Source organism: Montipora capricornis, chromosome 3 (assembly GCF_036669925.1).
Source record: "Montipora capricornis isolate CH-2021 chromosome 3, ASM3666992v2, whole genome shotgun sequence".
NCBI classification, from domain to species: Eukaryota; Metazoa; Cnidaria; class Anthozoa; order Scleractinia; family Acroporidae; genus Montipora; species Montipora capricornis.
The window spans coordinates 11978178-11988177 of NC_090885.1; the positions used below are offsets into that span (position 1 = coordinate 11978178).

Here is a 10000-nt window from a genome sequence, read left to right on the forward strand (position 1 = left end):
TTGCCCGACTCGATATCACTTCTCCGATGTAAGATGTTTCCTAAACAGTCGTAAAAAGGACGATTTTTGCACTGCAAAATACTTCCAAAGGCGCATTATTTCCTCCATTTTCCATCTGTAGTCCAGTAATGGACGCCATATTTGCGAATGACCCATTTCGGTCGGGCACGAAAATGGAAAAGCAACAGTAACTTAAAAGTTATTCTGTCATTAACAGGAAGCCAGTGCAACTTTTTAAGGACAGGAGTAATGTGATCGGTCTTCTTCATGCACACAGTTAATCTTGCCGCGATGTTCTGCAATCTCTGAAGTTTCTCAATTTCACGAGAAGGCAACCCATAAAGCAAGCTATTACAATAATCCAATTTCAATTTCAAAGACCTGACAAAACTGATACTGTCCATTATACTAAAATAACCAGGCTTCACTACCTCACAATACAAAACGTTTGTACAAAGTGACACCAAAGAGGTGTCAAAGTGATGATGTACACTAAGCCGGATAATGACGTCATCCCGCAGCAACCATCAGTTTCGAATATTTGAACTTCCGTTTACTCGCGGCTCGTTATGTGTTGGAATTAGACGATTCACTCTTGACGGTTCACTCTTTTTCAACTGAAGTGCGCTATGAAGCCAGCTTGTGGTGTCAAGACCATAGGAGGAGTCATTGCGATGACCTCCCTTTCGGCGACAGTTGTCTTTTGCGTTCGACTGTGGAAAATGTTAACTAAAATTGATTTCCACTGCAACTCGTCTGACGCCGAATGCAAAAGGAAAGTACAAGGGTTAATAGCTGGAGCAACCATTGGTGGTTTGCTGTTTCTGTGTATTGCTTACGCAGTAATACGAATGGCATTGATTGCCTGTTTTCCTGTTGCGTGTGGCCACAGAAAGTGTTGTTTTACTGGCAGAAGCTCCAAACCCCTCCGAGAAATTCTCTTGTCAGTCGACAGCAAAATTCCAACGGAAGAACAATTTCAGGAATTCAAAGAGAAAGCTCTTCTCTACTTAAACGACATCAAAACTCCACTTGAGGATATCGTGGCAACGACAACATTTCAGTTCATATTCTCAGGAAGCGCAGTCGAGAGATTTGGGATCCCGGTCATGATGTCCAATAAAAAAACAAAGTTCAACTTGGGTGCCTTATATACCGACCTAGACGTTATGTTTTGCTCTATGGCAGATCAAGCTTCCTGCTCTGGTTTAGGGAACATTCTCATTGAGCCTCTTTTTACTGAGAGTACAGAATTTACTGGATATGCAAATCTGAAGTCAATTACACCAGGCCTCCAAGGAATGCGTGTTAGTTCAAAAGTAATCAGAGAACAAGTTAAAGAGGCCGTTAAAGGCACGTCTGTGGCTAATCTTCCCGGTAAACCTTGCTGTTGTGGAAAAATTGAGATGACTCAAAGTATTAAAATCTTCTCCAAAGGCCCAGCGATGAAACTCCGCATTGGGCCTCTCTTCGAGGCGGACATCACGCTTTGTATCCAGTGTCCTGAGTGGCCAATCATGAGTGACTGGTCTTCGCGACCGAGATACTGGCCCAGTGTAGTTGAAGCACAGAGGATAATGTCATTTGGATGTCACCTGGTTGCCAAGCCGGCACCAACGGACAAGGATCAAACAAGCTGGAGATTTTCCTTCTCCTTGGCAGAAGTTGAGCTGTCTAAACTCGTTCCAGACACTGCGAGAAAATGTTTCTTGGCTTTGAAAATCATTTTAAAAGACCACCTTCAGCCTGTGGTGTCTGGAATAACTTCCTACCATATGAAAACTATATTCTTTAATACTCTAGAGAAAGTGCCAGTGGGATTCTGGGTTGAGAACAACGTGGAAGAATGCTTCCTGACTTTGCTAGCTGAAGTTCGAGATGCTCTGATGTCCATGAATTGTCCCCATCACTGGTTCAGCTTCATCAACTTGTTTGATATCCAGGCCAACGAGTTACAGAGTCTGGCCAAGAAAGTACAAAGAATTATGCAGGATCCGGCTCCATTCATTTTAGACGACGGCTGTTGTTGCCTCTCACCATGCTGCGCACGCGTGCCACACTACAACTTCAATCGCCGAAGCAGCGAGGAATTTCGTGCCGAGTATGACCAGGTCACTTTATCCGCCGAAGGACACTTGATCGCTGATCCCGGTAATCACAGCCATCAGTTACCTGTGTCCCAGTCTCCAAGTTCCGAGGGTCTGCTTGACTTCCGCTCATACTCAAGTAGAATTCTGAGCCAAGAAGCTACTTTAGCCCCTGAACAACTGGTGGTATCCCTATCTTCAATTCAAAATGTTTCGCAAGAACCCATATTCTCTGCAGATGAAGTTGAGGTCGGTTCGTTGGGAGATGCTCCGCCATTGGTAGTTATTCTTCCTCCCGTGCAGGATGCTTAACTTGTTTTTACCAGTACAGCAAGACAACCCAATGCTCTACGCTTTTTATAATTTTTTAAACCTCGCACTAGCACTAGCACTAGCACTAGCACTAGCACTAGCACCAATATCCTATGGAGGCAGTGTGGCCCAGTGGTTGTTCAAGACTCGCTCTGACCACTCGAATTGAATTTGATACTGGTTGTCCCTTGCTCAACTTCCCATCTGCACTTGTAAATAGCCAACTGGCTCGCCTCCGGCCAGTTGGGATTCTTAACAGTTGTTGTTGTTCTGTTCTGTCATTGGCCCTGAAAAGCCCCTATGGGTAGAGGTCAATTAATTAATTAATTAATTATTATTAGGTTTTTATCCTTCACGGGATGAGTAAACCTTTTAAGTATTTTTCTCTGTTATGTTCTGCGCGCCTTGATTTGAAGCCAGAAGTCTGGCTTCCAATGTAGGCCAATGCAGTTAGGTCAAGTAGGCATTTCATGCATTTTAGTCTCACGAAGCTTACCCACAGCTCTTCAAACGATTAGTTCTCCTATTTTTCATAGGTTTCGGCAATCGGTTGTGTTTCCGATCCGCTCAATGGCACTCATATTAGTTCACTCATGCATCTCTCTACGACGACGGGAATGCTAATAAGTAGACGTATATTCGTATTCACGTTATTAAAATTACCGTCTGCTAAGAGGGAAAAGGACAAGATGATGATGATGAAGATGGAATCGCAATTCCACACCACTGTCAATGCGGAAGAGTGTTGGAATTAGACGATTCACTCTTGAATTTTTCAGCTTAAGGTAAGTTGTGAAAATTAACATCATTCATCGAAACTTGATTGCAAAATTTTGACTTACAATTGGCATCAGATTAGACTGCAAAGAAGAGGAATCATGAAGCGGAAACAACATGTTCAGTACTTCCTTAGTGTGTGAACTAAACGCTTGCTTAGTGCAACTGCATGACATGCAGGAAAACGTCCGTCAGAGAAATTTTCAGTTAGTTTTTTCGCAGACTATTTAGGTTAAAGAATAAATAATTCAGTTTTACTCAAGAGCGTGTTTTGATATTTTTGAACTGAAATTATTACCAAAGCTTAAAAAGGTAAAAGAACCCCTTGGTATCTTTAAACGATGAGAAGACGTTTCAATCCTTAAAACTTGGCAGTTATTTTGCAGTAATTTTTTTTTCAAGTGGGAGGTCATGTAGACCATTTGAGGGGTCACCTAGACTTCGTGCCAGCAGTGGCCCTTTGGCTCACACGTTCGTTCACGTCCTGTCTCGTTTAGAGGTTATGTCACCCATAAAGTTTTGGGACGTTTGAGAAACAGGCCTCTGAACATTATACACTTTCTGAGTGACCTGGCATTTTAAAAGCTGCGAGGTTCACTGCTTCTGTTAATTCTCTAGGCTTAAAATGCATCTTTTAAATTAGCTTTTAACGCCTAGTAGAGAAACTCCATTCATTTCTTCTGGTGAACAACTCAGGTGACACACTAAAGACATTTTTCCTGTGGAAACTGAAAGAACCAAAGTGACAATTCAAGGGCGGATCTAGGGGAGGTGCACTGGGTGCACGTGCAACCCCCTCGGTTACCAAAAAAAAAACGTTTTAGTTAAATAATTCTAAAATTTACAAACGAAATAAAAAGCTTAAATAACAGAGAGCGGTCTAGCTACTACAGATATTAAAAGCACAAAAACTGCATTAAGTTAGATTTCTATTTGCCTCATCAGTTACAGATTTATCATACTACAGCCCTAACCCTCTTACAAGCATGTATTATACATTGCCTAACATATAAAGATTGGGCTTCCTGTGCATTTCCTTCTGACATGTGCACTCCCCTAGCCAAAATCCTAGATCCGCCCTTTTAGCCTGTTTAATATAGTTATCATTGGCGATAACAGCATGGTAGAGGAAGGGGCATGCCTTACCAAACGAGATTTTGAGGTAGGCAGACACCCCTTGTAGCCCCCCCTCCCCCCCCCCCCCGACACGTCTTGGCGCATAAAATAACGCTGCTACCAGCATAAAATAATGTTGTTTAGTGACACACCTCTTTGCCTAAAACAACAACGGAAAAGACTTGAAGACGTCAATTAAAACAGCCCGGATGTAGAGATACTCAGCCGTACGCTATAACTCAGCGCTTTATATTTCTAACGACCAACAAATTACATAATATTCCTACTCCGCTCACCTTCCGCACGTGTACCAACTATCCCATCATGCATCACTGCATGTGACAATGCTACAAGGAACTTTAGCAACTGTGGCGTCAGCGAAGGCTAGGGTTTTTTTTTACTTCCAAGATAAGCTCGCATCTCGAGTTGCATAGGAAATGGTATGAACGAGAGTGCATTACGTGATTTGTGGACACGAGTGACGTTTTTAGAACTTTCGAACATCACGAGTGACCATAAAATAACGACAAAATGCACGAGAAAGTTCATACACCGATTTATATATCTTGTTAGATGTTTTGGTGTGTAATATCGCTCAATATTTTTCGAGTTGTGCGGTATTTTGACGACCCGCTAGGGCAAGTCAAAATAGAAACAACGAGTAAAAATACTCAGAGAGATCCTGCACACCAAAACATCTAATAAGCTATTTATTATCCAACTTTGTTTTGCACTAAATTCCTAGTAAATAAATTGTAAACAACCGAGAACGTGTGACAGATTTATGAGTGCGAGGCAACGTCAGCAACGTCACCAACGTCTGCTACTAGCATAAAATAATATTGTTTAGTGACACACTTCTTTGCCTAAAACAACAACGGAAAAGGCTTGAAGACGTCAATTTAAACAGCCCGGATGTAGAGATACTCAGCCGTACGCTATAACTCAGCGCTTTATATTTCTAACGACCAACAAATTACATAATATTCCTACTCCGCGCACCTTCCGCACGTGTACCAACTATCCCATCATGCATCACTGCATGTGACAATGCTACAAGGAACTTTAGCAACTGTGGCGTCAGCGAAGGCTAGGTTTTTTTTTACTTCCAAGATAAGCTCGCATCTCGAGTTGCATAGGAAATGGTATGAACGAGAGTGCATTACGTGATTTGTGGACACGAGTGACGTTTTTAGAACTTTCGAACATCACGAGTGACCATAAAATAACGACAAAATGCACGAGAAAGTTCATACACCGATTTATATATCTTGTTAGATGTTTTGGTGTGTAATATCGCTCAATATTTTTCGAGTTGTGCGGTATTTTGACGACCCGCTATGGCAAGTCAAAATAGAAACAACGAGTAAAAATACTCAGAGAGATCCTGCACACCAAAACATCTAATAAGTTATTTATTATCCAACTTTGTTTTGCACTAAATTGCTAGCAAATAAATTGTAAACAACCGAGAACGTGTGACAGATTTATGAGTGCGGGGCAACGTCAGCAACTAAACCCGGTTCTCTACTGTACGTTCTCAGAGTCATTAATAATTCATAAGCCAAAAACAAAAGGAAGTTTGGATTTGTGGTGTTAATTAGCATAAAATTTCGCTAACTTTGATCCCAAATATATCTTAAAATACTGATTCCTTTGAGAAGCAATATCAAACACTCGAAATAGTGTTTCATCAGATATCCAACCACCTCGAAATCGGTTAAAAAGCTCGGTCTTCGGCCTCGTTTTTCAACTCGCTTCTCGGTGTTTGGATATCCGATGAAACACTCCTTCTAGTGTTTGATATATTACATAACCAAGTGTTCTAATAACTAACTGTACAATATAGTGGAATATTTGTACTCGTTTCGTGCGTGTTTTATTTATACCTAATACAATTGGATAATAATTTTACTCATTATATACTTCACACAATTACTCCATGGCTGTTTCTACAACACTATTACACTCTATAACTTCTTTTCACTCTATAACGCGATATTCTTTTGAATACATAACGGTTGCGCTATGCATATGCTTGGAGTTCTGAAGAGCTTTTCGAAACGATCCGCCGTCTCTGCTTGATTTTAGAGACAGCGCTATTCACGAGGACCATAATTGTCTTAACTGTCTTATTGCCAAAGTCGCTGGAGAAGTAGTGCACTGCGCTGCACAAACCTTGAGAAAAGAAGAATTCGAAGAGAACTCGGGGTTTTAGGGAAATCACCGGACCACTATCGGAATTCCACTACTTTTCTACAAGCGCCAGCTGAATAGGTGGTTTGCAAACCAATCTTTAGAGACACAGATAACAATGCAAATGAAATCTTTTGTTTTCGTCCACCAACATGGCCGCGATGACGTCACGTGAGAACCGCCCATTCAATAGTGGACATGTTAAAATATATTGCTGATGCTCAGTATACAGGTATGTAAATTTGTTTACATACAGTAGCTTTTAAGTGTGTCGGCGACCTTCACGACATGAGGGTTATTTCTTTCTAAGTTACTAGTTACCTTGATATTGTACACTTGTCTTTCACCAAATATTCAAACACTATCATTTTTACCAGCCATTTCACTGACCCAAAAACAAAATTCAAGTGACCTAAATTTTCTTTTAAGTGCACATTTGCATCCCCTTGAAAGTAAATTTAACCCTTAAATTTATTAAGGGGTTATGTCACGTTACAGTAGGGTGTTTCGGGGAAATCATTTAGTTAATCACGAGTTTAAATCTCGAAAGTAGTAATGTCGAATTCCTTTACTGATAAAATTATCGTTGCATCACAAACAAGATGATTCTGAGCGAAAATGATCCTTATCCAGACGATTTGCCGCAAACTTGAAAAACGTCGGGCCGACCTTTTTCAAGATCATTACCTAAATGCAATCCTACTTTGACAATGTTATGACGAAATTCACTGTCAATAACAGGACAGACGCATGAAAAACTGACATCAATTTGTTACATCAGATTGTTTTTTGCAATAACAAAAAGGCAGAGGGGTCAAAATTTGGTCAAAACACGAGAAGAACGCGAGACAAAAAGGCGAGAAACTATAATTATAAATTTATGTGTCTGTCCGCTTATTGACAATAAAAAGTAACGAATGAGCGCACGAGAATTTTGCAGTCATTGTAAAAAGGGTTATTGCAATTTTTCATTCTACTTTTTGGTGCCATTTTGAATGATATGGCCCCGCTTTAATTAACTCTTGACGTTATTTGTTGTCTACGAAGTTTGCTGGCCACAACTAACTCCGAATGAAGCTAAACTTTTGCGGAGAACGTGACGGTGGTGGTGAGGTACTTCAGCCAAACGCTGCTGTAATTCTCAGCAGACACCTCGATCTTTTAACTTGACTTTGAAACAGTTTTCTCTGTTAATACAGACTACTGGCGCTTTAAAATGCGAGCAACATATTTTCATCAATAGTTTAACACCAATGCCAGGCATACGCGCGGAAAACCAACCACGTACTGTTGAAGGTCTTCGAGGACTCTCGTTATCCAAACTTACCAAGCGCGGATTGTGTAGAAGTAATTTTGAGTATGCTCGTCGCCAAAACAGAGGGAAGTGTAATATGTTTTCTAGGGTGACATCAGGAGCCTTGTGGTGAAGACAAATAACAGGATATCCAACTTCAATGTCGGCAATGCGCAAAGAAAAAACAGGTTGTCTTTAGTCCCATCCACACTGATGCCTTTTTTCCAAATTCTCTGTTTTCACGGCGATATTGTATCGTTTTTAAGTATAAGCAACGTAAACAACTGATTTCAAAGATTCTTCCACGGTTAATACGTCATTTGGGTTTAAAGTTTCCTTTATTGGCCTTTAGAAAACAGTCCTAAGAAAATACGCGCGCTGATTGCCGGTTAAAAATCGTGTTTCTATAAGTTAGATTTCTATTTGCCTCATCAGTTACAGATTTATCATACTACAGCCCTAACCCTCTCAAAAGCATGTATTATACATTGTCTAACATATAAAGATTGGGCTTCCTGTGCATTTCCTTCTGACATGTGCACCCCCCTAGCCAAAATCCTAGATCCGCCCTTGCAATTTTAGCCTGTTTAATATAGTTATCATTGGCGATAACAGCATGGTAGTGGAAGGGGCATGCCTTACCAAACGAGATTTTGAGGTAGGCAGACACCCCTTGTAGCCCCCCCCCCCCCCCCCCACACACGTCTTAGCGCATAAAATAACGCTGCTATCAGCATAAAATTGTTTAGTGACACACCTCTTTGCCTAAAACAACAACGGAAAAGGCTTGAAGACGTCAATTAAAACAGCCCGGATGTAGAGATACTCAGCCGTACGCTATAACTCAGCGCTTTATATTTCTAACGACCAACAAATTACATAAGATTTCTACTCCGCTCACCTTCCGCACGTGTACCAACTATCCCATCATGCATCACTGCATGTGACAATGCTACAAGGAACTTTAGCAACTGTGGCGTCAGCGAAGGCTAGGTTTTTTTTACTTCCAAGATAAGCTCGCATCTCGAGTTGCATAGGAAATGGTATGAACGAGAGTGCATTACGTGATTTGTGGACACGAGTGACGTTTTTAGAACTTTCAAACATCACGAGTGACCATAAAATAACGACAAAATGCACGAGAAAGTTCATACACCGATTTATATATCTTGTTAGATGTTTTGGTGTGTAATATCGCTCAATATTTTTCGAATTGTGCGGTATTTTGACGACCCACTAGGGCAAGTCAAAATAGAAACAAGGAGTAAAAATACTCAGAGAGATCCTGCACACCAAAACATCTAATAAGCTATTTATTATCCAACTTTGTTTTGCACTAAATTCCTAGCAAATAAATTGTAAACGACCGAGAACGTGTGACAGATTTATGAGTGGGGTGCAACGTCAGCAACGTCACCAACGTCTGCTACCAGCATAAAATAATATTGTTTAGTGACACACCTCTTTGCCTAAAACAACAACGGAAAAGGCTTGAAGACGTCAATTAAAACAGCCCGGATGTAGAGATACTCAGCCGTACGCTATAACTCAGCGCTTTATATTTCTAACGACCAACAAATTACATAATATTCCTACTCCGCTCACCTTCCGCACGTGTACCAACTATCCCATCATGCATCACTGCATGCGACAATGCTACAAGGAACTTTAGCAACTGTGGTGTCAGCGAAGGCTAGGTTTTTTTTTTACTTCCAAGATAAGCTCGCATCTCGAGTTGCATAGGAAATGGTATGAACAAGAGTGCATTACGTGATTTGTGGACACGAGTGACGTTTTTAGAACTTTCAAACATCACGAGTGACCATAAAATAATGACAAAATGCACGAGAAAGTTCATACACCGATTTATATATCTTGTTAGATGTTTTGGTGTGTAATATCGCTCAATATTTTTCGAGTTGTGCGGTATTTTGACGACCCGCTATGGCAAGTCAAAATAGAAACAACGAGTAAAAATACTCAGAGAGATCCTGTACACCAAAACATCTAATAAGCTATTTATTATCCAACTTTGTTTTGCACTAAATTGCTAGCAAATAAATTGTAAACAACCGAGAACGTGTGACAGATTTATGAGTGCGGGGCAACGTCAGCAACTAAACTAGTAAAACCGGTTCTCTACTGTACATTCTCAGACTCATTAATAATTCATAAGCCAAAAACAAAAGGAAGTTTGGATTTGTTGTGTTAATTAGCA

General features: G+C 40.6%; 1 protein-coding gene across 1 annotated transcript; it reads left to right on the forward strand.

Annotated features, from left to right (window-relative positions):
* Window positions 1-9: 9 nt before the first annotated feature.
* On the forward strand, window positions 10-4036 carry LOC138042222 (uncharacterized). Its single transcript, XM_068888036.1, has one exon. The coding sequence runs from the start codon at window positions 630-632 to the stop codon at window positions 2397-2399; it is 1770 nt and encodes a 589-aa protein (XP_068744137.1). The 5' UTR covers window positions 10-629; the 3' UTR covers window positions 2400-4036.
* The last annotated feature ends 5964 nt before the right edge of the window (window positions 4037-10000 follow it).